The sequence below is a fragment of the Sorex araneus genome, chromosome 6, assembly GCF_027595985.1.
Source record: "Sorex araneus isolate mSorAra2 chromosome 6, mSorAra2.pri, whole genome shotgun sequence".
In the NCBI taxonomy this organism is placed as follows: Eukaryota; Metazoa; Chordata; class Mammalia; order Eulipotyphla; family Soricidae; genus Sorex; species Sorex araneus.
The window spans coordinates 59,079,148-59,101,347 of NC_073307.1; the positions used below are offsets into that span (position 1 = coordinate 59,079,148).

The 22,200-nt window shown below is 59.2% G+C and overlaps 1 protein-coding gene across 3 annotated transcripts in view; it reads left to right on the plus strand.

Moving 5' to 3' along the window:
* The window catches only part of NTRK3 (neurotrophic receptor tyrosine kinase 3), a 111,879-nt gene extending 90,425 nt beyond the window's left edge, over positions 1–21,454 (plus strand). For 2 of the 3 annotated variants that reach the window (XM_055142492.1, XM_004617593.2), the window contains 6 exons: positions 1,778–1,908; positions 2,573–2,745; positions 3,417–3,660; positions 14,757–14,798; positions 19,975–20,133; positions 20,437–21,454. In XM_055142492.1, coding sequence (XP_054998467.1) covers positions 1,778–1,908; positions 2,573–2,745; positions 3,417–3,660; positions 14,757–14,798; positions 19,975–20,133; positions 20,437–20,622 — 935 coding nt within the window. In that variant the 3' untranslated portion in view covers positions 20,623–21,454. The remainder of the gene's footprint in view (positions 1–1,777; positions 1,909–2,572; positions 2,746–3,416; positions 3,661–14,756; positions 14,799–19,974; positions 20,134–20,436) is intronic. The other variant, XM_004617594.3, reaches the window with a different exon arrangement.
* Positions 21,455–22,200: the final 746 nt, after the last annotated feature.

Genomic DNA, 22,200 nt, shown 5'->3' on the forward strand with positions numbered 1-22,200 from the left:
GCGTTCCGGGCACTTGCTGTTTCTTCTGTTAAAAAAGCTCATTTTGGGGTCAGAGAGAGCCAGGCACTGCTGGCATCCCACAGACCCCGTCCAGTCTCAGTGGGACCCCCAAGCCCCCCGGTCACTTCCCAGCACAGAGCCAGGGACGACCCTTGAGAGCCCCTAGATGTGACCCCCATAAACCATACACAAAAAAGGAAGGTAGATTTGTTTTCTTCCATAAGAAGGGGGCGGGAGGCTGTACGTCAGGGGGCGGCACTCTGCAGTGGCGTCCGTGGGCCTCTGGACCTGGTCTGTCTCAGACCCCACCCCCATTTGGCTTCAGTGCCGTGGGAGAGGTCACCAAGCCCCCCGCTCTGTGCTGTCCCGATGCAGCCGGGGGCACTGTGCTTCCTCCGAGCTGTGTCTCACAGCTGGGGGGCTGGAGCAGGGGGCTCTGTGGACAGCAGGTGGACATCCCTGCCCCACCCCCGCCAGGCGGGGAGTGTTTCCCGTTCAGGTGCAGTTCGACGTGGGGTGCTGAGTCCTGTCTCTGAGCAGCACTGGCAGCCCCTGCCCCAGAGGCCACCCCACGCTCCGCACATGCCTGGGAGCTCTCACACCCCCTCGCCCCAGAGTCCCCCGGGACTGGGACCCTCTTCCACAGAAGCAGCCGGCCCGGCAGTCCCCAACTCAGCTGTGACTGGTTCACCCCAGGGGAAGAGGGGGAGGGTGCTGGCCCCCACTGTGGGTTGGGCCGATTCATCCTCACAGCCCCATGAGTGATGACCCCGCCCCTTCAGGGGAGCGCGCGCGTGTAAGTGTGTGTGTGTGTGTGTGTGTGTGCGCGTGCGAGTGTATGTTTGCATGTCTATGAATGCGCATGTGTGTGTCTGTGTTCTTGCCTGTGTTTATGGGAGAGCGTGCATGCATGTGTCTGTGACTATGTGAGTGTGACTGTGTGTGTCTGTGTGACTGTGTAAGGGTGTATCTGTGTGTGTTATGTGAAGGTGTGTGTGTCTTTGTGACTATGTGTCTGTACATGATTGTGTGAGGGTGTGTTTGTATCTGTGTGTGAGGGTGTGACTGTGTGAGTCAGTGTGTCTGTGTGTGTCCGTGTGTGAAGGTATGGTGTGACTGTAAGGACATGAGTGTGTGTGACTGTGTGTGAGGGTGTGAATGTTTGTGAGGGTGTGTGTCTGTGTGTGAGGGTGTGACAGTGTGAGGGTGTGTAACTATGAGGACATGAGTGTGTGACTCTGTATGAGGGTATGTGTCTGTGTATGAGGGTGTGAATGTTTGTGAGGGTGTGTGTGTCTGTGTGTGAGGGTGACAGTGTGAGTTTGTGTAACTATGAGGACATGAGTATGTGTGACTCTGAGGGTATGTGTCTGTGTATGAGGGTGTGAATGTCTGTGAGGGTGTGTGTGTGTGAGGATGTGAATGTCTGTGAGGGTGTGTGTGTGTGAAGGTGTGTGTGTGTGTGTGAGGGTGACTTTGAGGACGTGAGTGTGTGGGACTGTGTGAGTGTGTGTCTGTGTGTGAGTGTGTGTGTGTGCCCTCGGTTGGATGCAGGATCCCCTTGCACCCTTGGGAGTGGGCGTGACGTGCCCCCAGTTGACCCCGTGTGGGGTGAGCCTAGCCCAGCCATTGCCCCAGTGTGCCCGCCACTTGCCGGGTGCCGCCTGGCCGGTCCCTGTCACTGTCAGTGCCTGCTACTGCCCGCTGCTGGCCTCGGTCCGCGGGAGCTGAGGGGCCCTGAGTGCGTGCCAGGACCCCAGCCCCCGTGTCCCCGCAGACGTGCACCACATCAAGCGGAGGGACATCGTGCTGAAGCGCGAGCTGGGCGAGGGCGCCTTCGGGAAGGTCTTCCTGGCCGAGTGCTACAACCTCAGCCCCGCCAAGGACAAGATGCTGGTGGCCGTGAAGGTGAGTGCAGGGCGCTGGGCAGAGTCCGCTTGGCCTTTGGAGGGGGACGGTCAGGTCTTAGAGCCACAGGTGTGGTCTGTGAGAAGCCGGGGTCCTGCCCTCTGCACCCACTTTCCCCTGAGAGCTGGTGAGGGCGAGGCTCCAGGGGCCCAGAGCGGGCCATGAGGGGCCCAGGAGGGTCGATTCCTCTCCCCGATGCAGCTTAACCTGGCCCCCGGGACGCGTCCCACCCGGCTGCTCGGGCGTTGCCCCAGCAGAGCCTGGGCACAGGGTAGGGGGCCCTCGTCCTCTCTTCTGGGGGCTGTGTGGGAGCGGGTCGGAGGCATCAGGGGGTCCTGGTGGTCTCCTGCTCCCTGGGGTCAGGAGCTGGTAAGCTGGGGATGGCGGGAGGGGGCTCCCTCTGCCCGAGGCGTGCCCATCGCCCTGGTGGCCAGCCTGTCTGCACCCCGGAGCATGCCCCCCGCCCCGAGGGCCTTAGGTCATGGTCCATCCAAGTGCTCAGAGATGCCCCCGGCTCCTGGGGCCTGGCCGGGCCCCTCCCTACTAGGCACCCCCTGGCCCGTGTCCAACACCCCTTGCGGGGGCCGCCGGGGCCTCCCAGGAGCTGGGGCCCCACGTCTCGGGGACCCGAGTTGGGAGAGTCCTGTTGCCCCTCCCCCTGCAGGCCCTGAAGGACCCCACCCTGGCGGCCCGGAAGGACTTCCAGCGCGAGGCCGAGCTGCTCACCAACCTGCAGCACGACCACATCGTCAAGTTCTACGGGGTCTGTGGCGACGGCGACCCCCTCATCATGGTTTTCGAGTACATGAAGCACGGGGACCTCAACAAGTTCCTCAGGTGGGCACAGCCTCCCGCGTCGGCGCCCGTAACGCTCCGGAAGGTCCCTGGGCACTGCAGCCCAGGCCCGCTCCTTCCCACAGCCAGTCACGAGGACCCCCCGGGGGAGGGGGGCGGTTCATGGCCCCTCCTTTAACAAGTGCAATTTGACATGCACCCTCATCCCCCCCTCCTGCCCATGGATACAATGGGGGCGCTGGGCCTGGGTCGTGTGACCCCATCATTTTGTGCCTCAGTTTCCCTTTCTGTGAAAGGGCTGTTGGGGGGGGCGGCAGGCTGAGTGAGGCATGTTTAAAATGTGAAGAGCACTTTCCAGGGTGGGTGAGGCTGAGCCTAGCCAGCTTTTTTCTTTCTTTTCTTTTGTGTTTGGGCCACTCTGAGCAGTGCTCAGGAGTCACCCTGCTTGTCACTGAGGGATCTCTCCTGGCGGCGCTGGGGACCCTGTGGGGTGCCGGGGGTTGGCTCAGCTGGGTCAGCTGTGCTCTTCCTGCCCCTGTCCATAACGTCACCGCTGTCGCCACCTCTGGGCCTCGGGGGTTCGGCAGGCCCCGGGTCAGCGCCTGCGTCCATGCACCTCCTGGGGTCCCCTTGGCCGGGCACCAAGGGCGGCGTTTCACTTCCGCCCCCTGAACATTTCTGCTCCCTCCCCCCCTCCCCCGCACCCCTCGAAGGGCCCACGGGCCGGACGCGATGATCCTGGTGGACGGGCAGCCGCGCCAGGCCAAGGGCGAGCTGGGCCTCTCGCAGATGCTGCACATCGCCAGCCAGATCGCCTCGGGCATGGCGTACCTGGCCTCGCAGCACTTCGTGCACCGGGACCTGGCCACGAGGAACTGCCTGGTGGGGGCCAACCTGCTGGTGAAGATTGGGGACTTCGGCATGTCCCGGGACGTCTACAGCACCGACTACTACCGGGTAAGGCCGCCGCCGCGGCCGCGCTCCGCTCGCTGCTCGCTGTCTGTGTGGCTGTCCCCCCGCTCCCCCGCTCTCCCCCCGACATGTCCACGCCTTCTTCTCTCAACTCTGACCTCCTGTCCTGCCTTCCGGGGGGCGGGGGCAGGGAGCGAGGTCATTGAGGGCTGCGGCGCGGGGAGGGACAGGGGAGACTTTGGGCGCCGGCACGTCTCTGCGTTGGCGTCTCTGGGTTTGCTTGGTGGGTGGTGCTGAGGATCATGATCCCAGGAAGGGGAGCGGGTGGGGGGCGCCCCGAGTCAGAGGCGCATCAGCTCGTGCAGGCTCATGGGGGGCAGCGGCTGGGAGATTGGAGACTGCCCAACGCAGACAGAGGGACGGGGACGAGTCAGGAGAAGAAATGGAAGAAGTGTATCTGGGGGGGGGGTGCCTGGGTGAACCCCATGAGCCTCTGACGAGGCTGCAGTAGAACCGTGCCCTGGGCTGTTCCGAGCAGGCTTTTAAGCTGTCTCGGGCAGGAAAAGGGACCAGAGGCCGGTGGGGCCGGGCACTTGGCCTGGCCTTCTGTTACCTGCGGGGGTCGGTGTGAGGAGGCCTGGAGGCAGCCCAGGGGCTAAGCCCGTGCAGGGGCAGGGTGGCCTTTGATTCTGAGTGTCCCTGTCTCATCGGTTGGTTGGGGGAAAGAGGGCGGTGCCGGGACGTGGGGGCGTGGGCCACAACTGTCCCCGTCACTCCGTGAGCAGACAGCCCAGGAACGAGTCTCAGGGTGGCTGGAGCGCGGCAGATCAGCCTTGGCTTCTGGCTGCTTGGGTCTGTCTGAGCAGAGAAATGACTGCTGGAGACACACACGGCGTGTCTGCGGAGAAGCCCACCCACCCTGGGGCCTGGCGGGGGTGGCAGTGGGATGCCCAGTGGGGCTGCAGCTCAGCACCCCCAGTTTTGGAGAAGGGGCAGGAAGCGCCAGGAGCCACCCAGTAGCTAAGCAGAGTCTGGGGTCAACTTCTCGGCCGAGTTGCCCGGTGGCGACCCCGGGCCGGCTGCCTTGTACCGTTTGCCCTCGGCTTCCTCCCCCGCAGGCTGTGGGGGTGTCCGGCTCAGCTTTGTTCTGATCAGGACACGGCCTGGGTCACTATTTTTTGCGTGAGGCAGACGCTTGGTGATGCTCATCCTGCCCCCACGGGCTTGGCTACACCTGGGGAATCGGGTTCTGCCAGAAGGTGTTAAAAGCGGCTCTCCTGAGTCTTCCCACGGTGCCCGCCACACATCCTGGCTGTGTCACGGGGGCTGCCCGAGCCATAACATGGTGAACCGGTTCCTCTGAGAGGGTTCCCTGGGGTGAATGCGTGCTGTGTCTGCGGCCAGAGTGGCCTGGGGGTGAAGGAGAGGAGTGTTCCCCGTAACCAGGCACCTCCTTTCACGCGTGTTCCAAGCCCATTTGCGCCGAAACCACTGGAGCGGAAATATCTGTCTTTGATCCCATGGATGGCAGGGAAAATGAACAAATCACTTTTGTTGTTTGTTTGTCTTTTTTTTTTTTAACTTTGGGTCCATACCTGGCGGTGTTCAGGGCTGACTCCTGGCTCTGTGCTCAGGGATCTCTCCCGGCGGGGCTCGGAGGACTCTAGGGGGTGCCGGGGATCCAACCCAGGTCAGCCGTGTGCGAGGCAAGCACCTTATCCCCGGATTCTCCCTGTTCCCTAAAGGGCCACTCCTATGGGACATGGACCCCGGGCGCTGGAAAACGCTTCCTGCCACGGCTGCCCACGGGGGGTGGCAGAAGGCGTCTTGCCTGTTTCCAAAGAGCCTCCGGTGGCCTCCCTATACCCAGCCTCCCAGTCCCCAACTTCTCCGAAAAATGGAAGGGAAGGAACCCTACAGTCTCGTTGTCTGTGTGGGAGGACATCTGGGGGACAGGGCAGCTGCTGGGTCGCCCCTGCCCCTCCCTCCTCCCCCCGCCCCCTGTCCGCCAGGCAGCGTCCATGGGGCCACTCGCCACAGTCCATCTGAAGTTGGGTCCTTCACGAGGCCAGCACCTTCTTCCCATTTGCTTCTCAAGCGCCTGCCCCCCGCCCCCCTCGGGAGATCCCTAACCTCAGCTCGTCTCCACGTGTGCGTCTCGGGCCCACAGGGGCCTCCTGACCGAAGGGCAGTGGATGTCCATGAGAGCGGCCCTGGGTCTCTGCAGGGGCACCGTCCAAGGCTGAGAACTGTGGGTCAGTGTCCAGCCGCTTCCTGTGGTCAGAGTCCAGCTGGGGCTGCTCCTGGACCCCCATCCTGAGACCACGTGTCGGTTCTCTGGGTTCCGAGGGGGTGTCGGGAGACCGTGAGTCAAGGGGCCACCACTGAGGTCTCTTTCTCCGAGCGGATGCCGAGGGCAGCCTCGCCCACCCTCTGTGGCCTGGCGGCTTCCTGGGAGATTGCGGGGGCGGGTTCTCGTGCCAGGTAGCGAGGTGCAGCCACGTGATGCTCTGCGGGAGCTCTCGCAACCGTGCACACGCAAGCATGGGTGAGCATGTGCGCGCTGAGCAGGAGCATCTGTGTACAGGTGTGTGTGCACGTGTGCGCACTTGCCTGCCAGCGTGCCAGCCGGAGACGGGGCCGGGGAGACAAAGGGACATGCACCTTGTCGGGTTCTCCCTTTTCCATTTTCAGTTTCTTAAAACAAGAGGCACCATCTGGCTCCTGCCGGCGAGCTGTGCCGCCTGGTTTCCTGTTCCGCCTCGTGAGAGAGGAAGCAGCCCCCACCCCACTCCACAGCCTTCTCTGCTAGCGGCGGGCACTGTCTCCCCAACCCCACCCAGGCTCCCCGGCCCCCCAGCTCTGGTGAGGTGCCTGGGGCCTCCCCTGAGCCGTGTGGGCAATTGGGAGATCAGTGCTGGAAGTCAGAAGTGCAAGTTTCCCCAGACGAGGAACCGGGCTTCGGGAGAGAGCTGCACACAGACCAGGGGGTTTGGAGGGAGCTCGGGGCAGGGTCCTGCTCTACAGGGTCTAGCTAGACCCCGAATGCCCTCCCCCCCACCCCATCACCCACTATCCTCTGTGCCCGGGAAGTATCAAGGGCTCAGCAGACACCTGTTAAAACTGTGCGCAAATGAATAGATGGATGGATGGGTAGATGGGTGGATTGATAGATGGGTAGGTGGGAGCATGGATGGGTGGGTAGATGGGAGGACGGATGATTGACGGATGGGTAAATGGATGAATGAATGTTGGATGGATGAATGGATGGATGGTTGATGGGTGTATGGGTAGATAGGTGGGTGGATAGATGGGTAGATGGATAAATGGGTGGGTGGACAGATGGATGAATGGACAGATGGGTAGATGGATGGATGGGTAGATGAGTGGGTAGATGGATGGATGAATGAACGGTGGTTGAGTGGATGGATAGGTGGATGGATGGGTGGATGGATGGATAGGTGGATGGATGGATGGATGATTGATAGATGGGTAAGTGGATGAATGAATGTTGGATGCATGAGTGGATGGATGGATGGTTGATGGCTGGATGGGTAGATAGGTGGGTGGATAGTGGGTAGATGGATGAATGGGTGGGTAGGCAGGTGGATGAATGGATAAATGGGTAGATGGATGGTGGGTAGATGGATGGATGGGTGGGTGGGTAGATGGATGAATGGATAGATGGGTAGATGGATGAATGGGTAGATGAGTGGGTAGATGGATGGATGAATGGACAGTGATTAAGTGGCTGGCTGGGTGGGTGGGTGGGTGGATGGATGATGGATGGATAAATCAGATGGACAGTAGAGTTAGTGGGGGATCCCATGCCCCCCCATAGCTGTGAACAGGATCTGGGGCTTTGACTATGGAGAGATTCACTTAGCCGCAGCGTAGAAGGGCTGTGGCTGCAGCCCGACCTCCCCCGTCAGGGTTGGGGGGGTCACACAGTGGGAAACCTGGTGGGGGGGAACTCTGCCCCCTCCCAGCCTCCGGGTCAGGTCCCTCCCTTCAAGGCCCAGATCAGGGGGCCTGCCCCTCCCACTTTGGTGGGCTGGGAAAGGACTGGCTGCCTCCAGCCTGCCCCTGGCCCCACAGCTGGGACACGCTGGGATCCTCCCACAGAGGCCAGCGGTGTGGACGCAGCCTCGGGGAGGAGCAGCAGGGGGACCGTGTCTGCCTGGCCGTCTTCTTTATTTCCTTCCCAGTGTGTCTGTGAGACGGTCCAGGCCCGTGGGTCCCCAGGAGGGACCTGGAGTCAGACGCGCAAATGCCACCCGATTCCCTTCCAAAGGCTGGCGGAGCTGGAGGCGGCTGTGAATGTCACCGGCTTCACCCCTGTGACCCCTGGCAGAGGGTCTCGCTCCGTCTCTGACGTCCCTGTCCCTCCCAGCTGCGAAAGGGCCGAGGCTCTTCTCTGTCTATCACTCACGCCCCAGCGCAGACCGACATTCCTGGCTGCGAGGCGACTAGGGCCTGACCCTGGGCCCTGGCTGGGGAGAGACTCGGTTATGCTGGGGAAGGGCCCACAGTCAGTCGGGAGCACCACTGTCTGGGCCATCCTGGAGGCACTGCGTCGGCTGGCTGGTGCGCCTGTAGCCTCTTTGCAAAGCGCAGACTTGGGAACTGTGCCCTGCCCAGGGCAGAGGCCAGGGACGGGCCCCCAGCCCCGCTCCCCTGGGGGAAGAGGGACTCAGTCACACCTGATTCACCCCTTCGGGTCCCTCACGCGTAAAGGACCTCTTTATTTCTTTCCTTGGGCAAACTAAATATAGAACATGTAAAGATACATAAATTTCCATACAAATCTCTTCTTTAGAGCCGTGATTAAGACATTTGCATGCAGCAGCCTCGTGTCTTCCTGGGGCTTCCTCCAGGCTCCTCCTAAGCCCCAGAGCCTGGGACTCTGTGATCTGTGCGTGTGCGAACGGGCGGAGGGCGCGCCGGGTCAGTAGAAGGCTGGCCAGGCGGAATCTTAATGGCGGGTGTTTTTCGGGCTGAGCTGCCCCCACAGGGCAGAGCTGGGAAGCTGGAGGGCCCAGGGGGACCCTCACTGGTGCCAGTTCCCCCAAATATCTGCTGTCGTCAGGGCCCCCCCCCCCCCCCCCCCCCGCCGGGACCCTCGGACATGGAAGGCGATTTCTCACCTCTGGAAAGAAGAGAAAGAAAACCATTTTCTTCCTTTGTGTGGATTAAGTAAGATAATGTATGCAAATTGCCTGGCACCCATTAGGTTCTCAATAGATGGTAATTATTATTCTATGTAAGTGAATAAGGTAGAAATTGTAGGAGGAGCTCTAAATCATTTCAAGTTACAGGCCCAGCCTGTTTCCAAATGCTGGCCAGGGTGCAGATCCTAAACAGAATGGAAGGGTGGTGGGTGTGGGGGTTGGGGGGAGCTGGAGCGATAGCACAGCGGGTAGGGCGTTTGCCTTGCACGTAGCCAACCCGGGTTCAATTCCCAGCATCCCATATGGTACCCTGAGCACCACCAGGGGTAGTTCCTGAGTGCAGAGCCAGGAGTAACCCCTGTGCATCCCTGGGTGTGACCCAGAAACCAAAACCAAACCAAAACAAAACAAAAAAACAGAATGGAAGGGGGGCAGGGGGAGGGAAAAGGGGAGGGGGAAAGGGAGGGGAGAAGGAGAGTGGAGGGGAGGGGCGAGGTTGGTTTCTTCCAGCCGGGTTTTGTGGAAAGTGTGGTGGAGGGAAGGGAAGTCCCAGTCAGAGTGACACACGACTGGTTTCCACAGCTGTGAGAGAGACCTTCTCCATGCAGGGGCTTGGGTGACTGTAAAGAGGACAGTGGCAAGGCGATTGGAGGCAAGTGTGGGTCCCAGTGAAGACCGGTGACCCGGAAGAGGAAGTCAGAGCTCAGGAGGTAGCACACTGCCTTCCTACCCCCGACACCCGTCCTTCTGGAGGCCCAGGGTGTGAGAGGGGGCATCACCCACCCCTCGGGCTGGGCCTGGACACTGCGGGCTGGAGAGGAGGGTCCAGGCCGTTCCCGTCTGCATCACAGGCCAGAGGGTGACCCTCACGCTTGGCCCCTGGGCCAGCCCCTCTCGGGGAAGCAGAAGAGCTGTTGGTGGGACCCGCTGGGATTGGCGCTTCCTCCCAAGCAAGCACTGTGTTCCAGATGTGGGCAGATGCTCGTGTATGGCATGGGGGGGTTGGGGAGGTTGTCTGAGCTCTCAGGTGTCCCCGGCATGGCCCGAGCACCCACCTCCCCGTCAGGAAGGCTCTCTCCGTCCCCCCACCCCGCAGCACCCCCCCTCCTGTGGAGAAGGGATTTCCGCTCACAGCACAGTCGTTGCTGCTGTGTAACTGTTGTGCCCTGTGCCTCCCCAAGCGTCATGTAATAGCTGCACTCCACCTTTTTTACCATCTCAAAAGTGAGGATAGGGCGTTTACTGGGCCCCGACACCCCCTAGGGACCCCCCACCAAGAGTGGCCCTTGAGTTCAGAGCCAGACAAATATGTTACCCCTTCATTGGTTCTGCATTTGTGGGGGCCCGCCAAGGACCGGTGCTAAAATCTCTCCTTGGGGGGCTGGAGCGATAGCACAGCGGGGAGGGCGTTTGCTTTGCACGCGGCCGACCTGGGTTCAAATCCCAGCATCCCATATGGTCCCCTGAGCACCGCCAGGGATGATTCCTGAGTGAAGAGCCAGGAGTGACCCCTGTGCATCGCCGGGTGTGACCCAAAAACAAACAAAACAAAACAAAACAAAATCTCTCCTTGGACATTAGGGGCCACCTCGACAGTCCCTGGGCACTGCTGGGTGTGGCGCTCCGCCCTGGGGAAGCACCTCAAAGGGCTGGCCTGGCTCGAGCTTCCTGGGGAAGGTCTTTGCTGGGAAGAGGGCTTCTCACTGCTGTCCACGGGGGAGCGGCCAGTGCAGGCGGCCGGTGTCTGGCTGGCCCACCTCCCCTGCCCCCAACCTGGGAGGGGTCCCATGATTCGAGTGACAAATGAAGGGACCTGGGTACCGGAGATGGAACCTCAGCTTGGCGCTCGGTGATGAGGTGGCCGCTGTGGGAGGCACTGTGACCGGGTGGGTGGGCACAGGCAGGGGAGAGGTGGGCAGGAGGGAATCCGGAGTGGGAAGTGCTGTGGGCGCAGCTCTGCCGCCCCCCTCCCTCCTTCGTCCTCTCCCTTCACCCCTTCTCTTCTCTCTCCCCTGCCCACCCCCATGGCAGGAAGGGCCCTGGCAGAAGGGCCTGGGCACCGCGTCCTGGCAGCTGCGGAGGCTGGCGGCAGACGCAGCTCCCACAGTGAGTCCAGATTCCACTTCGGAGGTCGGGGCTGGGCCCGGCCGCCCTCGGGCACAGACCAGCAGCTTGCAGGCTTGTGGGGGCCAGGTGGGGGCTGGAACTTCCATGGGTCCGAGCCCAGGGGTGGCGGGGGTGGGCAGTGCTCTGCCCCCAACAAAGGGGTGTCCTTTCGGCCACATGGAAGTTTCCAGTGCAGACACCGTGTGCTTCTGGGGGTGTCTCGTGGTGGGGCTGAGCATGGGGGAGGCGGGGCCGGGCCGCTTGGCTCCACCCCAGCCCGAGTGGCCGAGCCCCGGCTCTGCATGGCCTGCGGGTGGCTGCTCCTGTCCTGCCCCCCAGGGCCGAGGGGGTCTGTGCTCATGTCAGTGGTCAGGAGGGCTGACTCAGCGTGGTGGGTATCCGGGGCCGCCCCCTTATCCTGGGGTGGGGGAAGTCATCGCGTGTGTGAACTGGATGTATATTTCCAGCTGGAGGCTGTTTCCAGACACCCCCTTGTATGCTGGTGGGGGTCCCTCATGGAGGTGGAACCTCCGCATTCTGCTTCTTGCTCCGGTCTTCCGGTGGGGGGCACTCTGGCCAGTGGGATTCGGGGAGGGAGCACCCCAGACGCTCATCCCAGGTGGGCGCCAGGCAGCTGTGTGCCCTGCTTGCGAACCCCCATGCAGTGTTTCACTGGGTCTCCACACCCACGAGTAGCGACCCCCGAGCACTGAGCCAGGAGTAGCTTCGAGCACCCCCTGCTGTGGCCCCAGAACAAACAGAAAAGTGTCAACCTTAAGCAAATCAGGGAGCCACTGTGTATCGGGAATTGCATAGGAAGCCAGGGGCTGCCCCTTTGGGGGGGACCTGGGGGCGTCTGAGCAGGGCCAGGGGAGGCCCCGGCTCTGGTGTGTTCCCTTCGGCCAGCCACCCTTTTCCGCGCATAGATGCAGAGGCAGAACCTTCTAGCAGTCGGGTGAGCGCGTGTTAGACTCTGGTGGGGAGGGGAGGCCCTCAGAGGTCGCATGCCGGTTGGCGTCACTCTGTGGAAGTGAGCGAGACGGTTGCCCACTCAGGCAAGTCGGGTCCCCCGTCCCCCCCACTCATCGTCCACTCAGCTGGACATGAGGAAACAGCTCGAAGCATCTGGTGGGGCTGAGGGGGGCGTCATAGGCAGCTCCTACCATTTGGAACCCTCTCCCCCCTCACTCCTGATGGTCTTAGGGGAAGACCCGGCGCCCCTGCCCGTACAAACCTTTATGTGCCCAGAGCAACTCTGAGCGCTTGAAGTGCCAGTGGGCGCCGTCAGCACCATCTTCAGTAGTCACAAATGTCGCATTGCCGGAACATTGCAAATATTGACAGTCAAAAGAGACGTCTGCTCCCCCTTGAATGCGTCTAATGAACTTTAAATACCAGCAGTTTGACGCATCGTCCGTTAAACATGCAAACAAGCTCTCAGCCAGCCTCGCTGGGTTTCCCCGCGGCCTGGATTTATGTTTCCGTCCCGTTTCCCCGCCGCATTTGATCCCCGCGCATTACGTTCTGGCATGCACGGGAGCCTTTCATTGGCCGCTCTGTCATAAACCAGAGCAATGAAAAGATGTGCCTGGAGACTTTGATTTCATTTTCAATGCCCAGTGACAAGTCTCTCGGCACAAAGCGTCGAGCTGCCCTCCAGTGATCCCTAGGGCACCGGACAGGGAGCTTCCCCTGCTGGTGCACGGGACCCCATGCCCCGCTCTGAGGCTGAGGACCGGAAGGAGTTTCCTGGCCAGGGCGGTTGCCCTCAGCTCGGGAAAGGTGCGGCCGGGGCCCATGGCGGCCCCTGATGTTCCTCTCTGCCCAGCTCTGGTGATGTGTCGGTGTGTCCGCACGTTCCTTGCTCTCTCCGTCATCTCCCCCTGCAGTGGCTGGGAGGAATAGAAGCGGCCAGACTTGCCAAGTGGGGTGTCCCCCTTTGCCTCTGGCTGGGGAGCCTCTGCCCACCCGAACGGGGCCGTGTCTGTGTGCACACACGGTCTTGCGTAGTTGCACAGCTGCAGAACTGCTGACCAGCAGGGTTCTCGGCTCCACCCCAGGAAATACAACCCCGGGTCTGTGGAGCGTAGAGTCCCGCCCAATGGGCCAGGATTTGCTTCTGTACTAAGCCTGGGGCCTGCAGTGCAGGGGGTGGCCCTGCTGAGGCTCCCGAGGGCAGGGGGAGCTGGGCACTCTCTCCTCCGGCAGCCCCCCAGCGAGCCAAGCGAGGAGCGAGAAGCCTTCGGGAGGCCGGCTGCATTGCGTGTGCCGGAGGCCAGGTCCCTTGGTCTACCTCTGACCCCAGGGCCCGCTCTCCGGACACCTCCACATCCTGGCGTGGATTCGGGGGGTTCTTCTGGGACCCAGCTGAGCCCTGGGCCTAAAGGAAATTCTGCGGCTCTCAGGACCCCCTGGCCAGCTCAGCCCCCGCTTGGTGATCCCCAGACAGGAATGAGCCCGCTGCTGACGCGGGCACTGAGAGTCTCTACCGACCTGGATCATGGACCTGCAGCTGGCGTGGCCCCGGGGCCTGTGAGCGTCTGCTCCCTTCAGAGAAACCTGAGTACCCTGGCCAGCACCCCTGACTCCAGGGACCCTCCCCAGGACAGTGCAGCCGAGGGGCGCCAGCAAGGGTGGGAGGTGGACACGGCCAGCTCTCTGTCCAGCGCTGTTTCTGGGTCCCTTCGATGTCGCATGGGGAAGGGCGGGTCAGGAGCAGGTACTCCTGGTTCAGTGCTCCTCTCGGAAGGATGCTTCATCTCCGTCTCAGAGATGGGACTTGAGCGCGGGCGGGAGGGACACGTGTGTGAGGTCCGGGTCAAATGCGCCTCGGTACTTTTATTGGGGGGCTGCCCCCTCCAGTGGTGATGGCTTCAGCCATTCCCCAAGGTGCAAATGGGTTTCCTTTCAAGAAAGAAGGGGGCTGGGGCTGGAGCAACAGAGAGCGGGGAGGGCGCTGGCCTCGCACTCGGCCCACCCGAGCCCAATCCCCAGCATCCCATAGAGTCCCCCGAGCCAGCCAGCAGTGATCGTGGAGCACAGAGCCAGGAGTCAGCCCTAAGCCCTGCCGGGTGTGGGCCCCCAAAGGAAGGGGTGGAGAGCACCTGCTGGGAGAGAGCTGAGGGGAGACAGACCCCCTGCCGGCAATCGCACTTCTGTTTTCCTGATTGTGTCTTCACAGCCCCGCCCCTCCCCATCCCCCTTGGAGGGACATTCCCAGTGCTCCAGCTGCCTCTCTGGGTCTTCTCCCCGAGGTGCATGGGCAGGAATGCCCTGGCCCAGGGTGCTGGCCAGCACCCGTGCTGTCCGTCCCGTGCCTCATGTAGTCCGCCCTGGACACAGCCAGCCACGCTCCTATCAGCGCCCCCGCGAACACAACGCAGGCAGCGTGGCCAGCCAGCCAGGAAGCGACCAGAGCCCTTCCCGCCCCAGCCCAGGCCTCTGTCCCCACCTCACCCTCCCCGTCCCTGCTGTGTCTCTTCTTGTATCTGTGGTCTTTTGTGACTTTCTGTCTGTCGTTTGCCCGTGCCCTGTGTGTGCTATTGTTTTTTATGGGGTTGCTTTTGCAAAATGGACAGTGCTATGTGGCTTCTGGGTCCTAATGCTCTGTCTTTCACTGACCTTGCAGAGACTCTCATCTGTCTCTTTAACTATGTTTATTTTTGTATTTGCCCCTCAAAACTGTTTGCTTTTTTGGTTTTGTTTATTTAATAAGTTGTACCCCCTAAGTTCTATCCTTGATTACTTTTCGAATATGTCTTATTTAGGAAGCTTTTGGTTTTTTTTTTTCTCTCCTGAGGTTTTACAGATACTTTTCTAATTTTTTTTCTAATATTATTATTGTTTTGTTTTTTTTATGTTTAGCTCTTTAATCCATCTGGAAATGATTTTTGTATATGGTGTGAGGTAGGTATCTAAGTGTACTTTTTAAAATGAATAGTTCATTGTCCCAATATTTGATTACTAACCAATCATTTCATGTATTAAATTCTAGTATTTCTCCATGGGTCTGCTGTGGGGCTGTAGTTTGTTCCATCGATCAGTGGAATTTGTTTCTTTCTCTGCCAGTAACACAATGTGTTTTTTTCTTGTAGTTTGATTACCTGTTTCGTGATTGATGGAACAAATCTCTTGTTCTGTTCAAATATATTTTATCCTCATCAAGTATTTTCTCTTCTTCAATGAATTTGGCACCACCACTTCAGTTTCCATACCCTGTTCCATGGGGATTTTCATTCAGGTGTTGAATTTTGAGATTAATTTGAAGGAGATTTTATTATAGCATATATTTTCCTACCGGAGAAAAAGTCTGATCTTTGCATGCACTTGAATCTTTACATTATTCTTTAAATAGACCATGTGTATTTTATGGTCGGATTTATTCCTAGGGAATCTTTTGTGGGATTTTTTTTTTTTTGGTGCTCTTGTACAAATGATCTATCTCTTTTTTTTAAAAAAAAATTTAAAGTTGTTGCTCTTGTTGTTTGAGAGTGGTTTGATTTTTGCGCGTTCATTTCCTATCTAAGCAATTTCACTAAATCATGTATTGGTTCTAATGGCTTCTAATTATCTTGAAGAGGAATGTCCTACATAGAAAATCATCCTTTTGGTTCTTCATTTTCAGTGTTTATTTTTATTCTGGTTCTATTGCAGTGACTATGAATGGCCTGAATAGCGTTGCAATAAAATGGGTGATAAAAGATAACTTCCATCCTTCTAATGTAATAAATAAATTTAGCACGTCTTTTTTTCTTCATCAATGAGGGAACTTAGAAAGAGATATCAGAAATGTGGGGCATCTTTTTATTTGTTTTGCTTGGGAGCCATACCTGGCAGTGCTCGTGGTCACTCCAGGCTCTGCAATCAGGAATCACTGCAGCCCCATAATGGCTAGTTTTGTACACATATAGGCAAAATAATGCTCTTGGTATTTATATATTAAGGATTTTCACATCGAGTCCATTGAAACCATAGAGTATGGCTTAGGAAAAATTTTTTTGTTTTTACTTTTTGTAAAATTACAGGTATTATGAAAAGCTTGAGAGAGAGCACAGCGGGGAGGGCATTTGCCTTGCATGCAGCGGACCGGGGTTCCATCCCTGGCACCCATAGGGTCTCCAAAGCCCCACCAGGCATGACCCCTGAGAGCAGAGCCAGGAGTCAGCCCTGAGCATCACAGGTGTGCTCCCCCAGCCCCTGTAGTTCTTTGCTTTTGTGCTCAAGTTTTCTGCCTGTCGATCCTTTAGCAAATTAATGGTCACATCTCTAGCCGTAAATTCATCATATTATTTTTATTTTTAAAGTAGACTTTTTTTTTTTTTTAAAGAGGGTTCTTTGGTTCACAGCCAAAACGAAAAGAACAGAGTCTGCCTGGCTCCCGCTATGGACAGGGCCTCACCATCCTAGCCTTATCAGGGATCTTTGCCCCGAAGAGAAACATGTTTGTCTGCTTTGGCTTCTTGCTTTGCATTGGTTTCTCCGAATTCCTCCTTAATCTTCATTATTTATTTCCTCTCCCTTGGTATTCGTTTGTCTTGCGGGTTTTGCTGTCTCTGTTGAGCCTTATCTCGTGCAGCCACTTATATCAGAACCTCAATAGCATCTCAGCCTTTACACCACCATTTAACTTACTAAAGGCTGGAAGAGGAAAAGTAATCTTTTCACAAGAGAGCAACTTTAAACTTTTTTCCTTTATATCTTTTTTGAAAAATGCCTAAAAGCCAGAGATTTTCTTTTCCCCTAAAAAGTTCTTTAGTTCAGGGCCAGAGCGATAGTACACTGGGGAGAGCGTTTACCTTGCACCTGGCCAACCTGGGTTCGATCCCCAGCATCCCATAAGCGCCCCCCCCCAGCCCACCAGGAGTGATCCCTGAGTACAGAGCCAGGAGTAAGTGCTGAGCACTGGTGGGTGTGCCCCGCAAAAATACTTTAGCTCTGTTTTATAGATTTGGATGCACAGGGCTTTCATCATTATTAGGACAAAGTATTTTACATTTTATCTTCAATAACAGTCTTTATCAAATAGCCTTGTGAATTACCCAAATAGAACCTTCTAAAAATTATTCTTGGTGTAATTTTCCATATCATTTCTTGTTCCTTCTGCTTTTTTTCTTTATCCTCTTTTTTTTCCACACCTGGCGATGCTCAGGGGTTATACCTGGCAAGGACCCTGTGGGGATGCCAGGGACTGAACCCGGGTAGGCCTCGTGCAAGGCAAGCACCCTCCTTGCTGTACTATTGCTCTGGCCCCTACTTTAATTTCTATGTGATTCCAGAGTTCCTTTGAAATCAGATATGTGACTGCATTTAAGTATTTTTTAAGGATATAACTGAAAATAATGTGAAAATCTCTAAAGGCTGAAAGGCACATGGAACCACAACCCTCATCAATCAATTAAGATTCCCCATTTGCATTTTAAAAACACATGAACAGCAGTCAGAGAGATTGGACAGTGGGGAAGGGCCTGCCTTACCCATGGCAACCCGGGTTTGATCCCCGCACCCCTGAGGGTCCCTTGCTTGAACCTGCCAGGAATGATTCCTGAATGCAGGGTCAGGAGTCACTCCCGAGCATTGCCACTGTACCCAAACAAACAAACAAATTGAAATAATGTCGTCCCTCTAGGAAGGTCTTCTCGATCGGATTGTGGAGGGAGAGTCTGTGCCATGATCGAGCTTTGCCTGTGATCTCTTTCCTCAGCTCTTTTTCCTCTTTACATATCTCTGTCCCAGTGCTCTGTTGGAGAGTTCAATTAATTTGAAGTCAATTTTGTTCGACTGGAGTGACAGCACAGCGGGTAGGGCGTTTGCTTTGCATGCAGCCGACCCAGTTTCTATTCCTCCATCCCTCTTGGAGAGCCCGGCAAGCTACCGAGAGTATCTCGTCCACAGGCAGAGCCTGGCAAGCTCCCTGTGGCAGCGTATTCGATATGCCCAAAACAGTAACAAGTCTCACAATGGAGACGTTACTGGTGCCCGCTCGAGCAAATCGATGAACAACAGGACGACAGTGCTACAGTGCTACAGTGCAATTTTGTTCAAATGCAAGCCCCTCTATGCCTATTTCACTCTTTCCAGTTTGAGTTCATCTCTGGTTTCTGCTCTGTGCATTCCTCTTATCCCCAGTGCTTTCTGCTGCTCCATCTAACCAGCACACATTTTGATTTCTGAGGCAGATCTCATGCTCTCTCCAAGGGAATGAGATTCGTCCTTGTCGATCCGGCCTGGCGAGATTAGTTCAGCCTTTTTCTCCAGCTTCTTTTCATCTTGATCTGTGTCCCTGTAGTACTTTGGCTGTTTCTTTTTTTTGGGGGGGGGGGCGATCAGGGTATGGGTGAGAGATTTGGGGGCTCTGCTTTCCTAAAGTTGATTTGGAAATCACATGTGCCCCCTGTTCTTCTAGGAACCACTTTTAAATGTTACCTCTCTGCTCCTCTCTCTACTGTCGCTGACCCTCCGCCAGCAGTTCGCCTTCTCAGGACAACCCCCCTTCTCGGACCTCTGACTGCTTCTTTATCTGCTCTCTCTGCTTTCTGCTGGAACAGTCTGGAAGTTTCCAGGCAGAGGGTACTGAGAGGAGTCAGGTGCCTGCCCTCAGCGGTCCCAGGGCCAGTATTCATCCGGTCTTGATTTCACGACGACCATTCTCACCTGCCGCCTCGCTTCTGTCAACGTGTCAGTCATGCCCTGCCAGGCCGGCTGTCTCTGCAGTCCGTTTTCTCAGCCCTTGCGTGTCTTAGCCCTGCACGCATGTTTGGGGAGTAGGGACTCTCTTCGTTCTCTTTAATAGCGCCCCCCCCCGCCCCCGTGGCTTCTCTCTTCTCCATCTTTGTCTTTGGCAGGGCTGAGAGGGGAACTTTCTGCGTCTATTCAGGTGCCAAAGAAACTTCATTCGTCTCCGACTGTCTTGATTCTAATGCCCCCCTCCCTCCCCGCCCCCGCTGGAAGGCAGTTTCCTCATGTCTGTGCGATCCTTGGCCTGGTAAAAGGCCCCAGACGGAGGAGACCTGCACCACCTGCTTTCAGAAGCGACCTGTCTCCATGAGCATCTTGCCCAAGCATTGTGGGTGTTCATTTCTGCCACGGGCAGCCACCGAGACGAGTCCATGAGGACATTCCCGAGAGCCCTTGACCGCGGTGAGGGGTGCCTGACCCACAGACCCCACGGCCAAGCTCACAGTGCCTACCTGGACGGTAATCCAGCCGAGACGAGCTGTGGGTTCCCACCCAGACGGGTGCCCCGCTAGCCCCAGCTGGCAGACCTGAGCCCGTGTCCTGAGGATCCTTGAAGACGCTCCTGCAAGACCGGGATCACCTGGCTCCCACCTTCTCCACACTGCTCCACCCTGCCCGCGGCACCCCTTAGTCCTGTCCACGGAACCCTGAGGGATGCAGGGTCCCTGCCCCTGGCACCCCTGTGCCCTGCCCCTGACACCCCTGTGCCCTGCCCATAGTACCCCTGTGCCCTGCCCATGGTACCCTTGTGCCCTGCCCATAGGACCCCTGTGCCCTGCCCCTGGCACCTCTTTGTCCTGTCCCTGACACCTCTGTGCCCTGCCCACGGAACCCTGAGGGATGCAGGGTCCCTTCCTGTGGCACCCCTGTGCCCTGCCCTGGTACTTTGTGCCCTGCACATAGGACCCCTGTGCCCTGCCCCGGCACCCCTGTACCCTGCCCATTAGGACCCCTGTGCCCTGGCCCCAGCACGTCTCCTTCCTGCCCCCGGTGCCTCTATACCCTGTCCCCAGTGCAGCTGTGCCCTAACCATAGGACCCCTGTGTCCTACCTGTCGCACCCCTGTGCCCTGCCCTCAGGACCTCCTTGGGCTGCAGGATCCCGGGCGCTGCTGGAATCATCCTGGTGCAGATGAGGTGCCCACAAGCCGGGGTCCCAGCAGGCACTGAGGAGGCTCGGTGACCCCCGGGCCACCCCCAGACTCAGGAGACTGACTTCTGCCCCGACTGTTTCTGGGTTTTTCCTGCACCCCGCTTTACCCGGGGGGCCGCCTGGGACCCGCCCCATCCCCTGTGGCTGACATAGGTGAAAGCACAGCGGGGGTCACCGTGCTTGTCTTGCTCTCCAGGTGGGAGGCCACACCATGCTCCCGATTCGCTGGATGCCCCCAGAGAGCATCATGTACCGCAAGTTCACCACGGAGAGCGACGTGTGGAGCTTCGGGGTGATCCTCTGGGAGATCTTCACCTACGGCAAGCAGCCGTGGTTCCAGCTGTCCAACACTGAGGTCCGGGCAAGGCCGGGGGAGGGGGAGAGGAAGGGGGCCGGGGGCGGGGCGCGGGCGGAGGGGCGGGGCCCTAGGGTGCGGGAGGGGCGGGGCGCGGGCGGAGGGGCGGGACCATAGGGTGGGGCGGGGCCGTGGGGCGGGGCATGGGCGGAGGGGCGGGGCGGTGGTAGGGGCGGGGCCAGGCTCGGGCGGAGGGGCGGGGCAGGCGGCAGGGGCGGGGCCGGGCTGGGCTGAGCGTGGGCGGAGCGCTCAGGGAGCAGGCCAACTCGCCCCTCGCCCCTCGGTGACCCGCCCTTCCCGCAGGTCATCGAGTGCATCACGCAGGGCCGCGTGCTGGAGCGGCCGCGCGTGTGCCCCAAGGAGGTGTACGACGTGATGCTGGGGTGCTGGCAGCGGGAGCCACAGCAGCGCCTCAACATCAAGGAGATCTACAAGATCCTGCAGGCGCTGGGCAAGGCCGCGCCCGTCTACCTGGACATCCTGGGCTAGCGGCGGCCGCCCGGCCTCGGCGTCCACGACGAACATCTCCACATGAACTAAGTGCCTGCTACACTGACCACACTGAAAAAGAAAAAAGACAAAAAAAAAGGAAGCGCCCCGGCGCCGGCATCGGGCATATCCGTCCCCATATATATATTTATATATCTAAGTATCTAGCTGCACCCGCGCTGCTGCGGGACCCGCGCCCAGGGCTCTGTGGGGGCCAGAGGGGCCCCCGGAAGCGCCGCCCGGAGAAGTGGGCACCCGGAAGCGTCTACACGCCGGCATCCCGGAGGGCTCCCACGTGCCGGATCTGAAGGCCGGCCCCGCCCTGCCGGGTCCACCCCGCGCCTCCCACGGGGCCCTGCGCCCCAGAACGTTCTCTCACCTTCACTCTGGAAGGAGTCGGGACCTTTTCAGGGAGTCCGTCCTGGCCAGCACCCCCCCCCAGGGTGGTGGGGGCGAGCGGAAGCCACGCGGGGACCCCACGCTCCCTCACCCAGGACTGGACATTCCGGGCTGGAAGTTGCGCAGAGGACCCCGCGCCCCCATGGCCGCAGTCAGCCTTAGTGGGGCCGGGGTACCCTCCGGGGGAAGCAGCAGTGTCCACCCCAAGCACAGACCAAGCTCACAGACTGGACCCCGCAGGTCGGGGCGCGGGGGGCATTGCCCCTCGGCTCTTTCTTCACAGATGGAATCTTTTTGCTTGCCTAGAGCAGAGCCATGCGGGGCGGGGGTTCCCGGGACCCCCAGTTCCCGCCGCCCACCCGGAAGGGGGAGAGCAGGAGGCCTCGTCCCTGTGCCCTGCCAGACCCCCAAATAGACGCGGTGTGGCACCACAGTCTTGCTGTCTGTTTGTAGAACCTTCGAGTTGCCCAGTGTGAGCTGCAGCCGGGCCTGGGCGGCCCTGGGCAGGTGACCAGGGCGGAGCCGGGCACAGAGCGTGGGAACGGGACGGGGGCACCTCCTGGGCGGGGACGGGCGAAGGTGTTCCCAGCCGCGGGGTACAGGGCACCCGCCCCCAGCAGACAACCCCCACCTCCACGGAGCTTCCTGGATTTTCCTTGGGGGGCCTATGCTATGCCCACTTGGCCCTGCCCTCTTTCTGCTCCGCAGCCCCGCACCAGGGGCCGCCAGGGCACGCTGTCCCCCCCTCTTGGCCAGCCGGACCCCGGAATGCTGCTAGAGCAGGCCTTCCCGGTGCCAGGATGCAAGGCCCACCTCCAGCGGGGTGTGGAGCCTGCGGGACCCTCAGCCCCTTCCTCAGGCCCTGGGGCGCTCTCGGGCCCCTCCTGACACCAGGTAAGGGCAGGACAGGATCAGGAAGTGCTGACCCCTCACTCCGCGCTGCAGTGCAGCCCTCCTGAGGGCTGCTCCCAAGCATGCCGGGAAACGCGAGGGATGCCACGCCGACCCCATTCCGCACTCCTGGGGCGTTGGCGTCTGCGGACAGAGCTGGGGGCTCCCCCCCCACTCTCCTGGTTCTGCCCTCGCGCAGGTAAACAGCTGCACGGGGCAGGCGTGGGCGAGGTCAGCTGACCTGAGAGCCTGAAGGGGCTGGGTGCGCGCCCCGGTGTCACGTGAGCA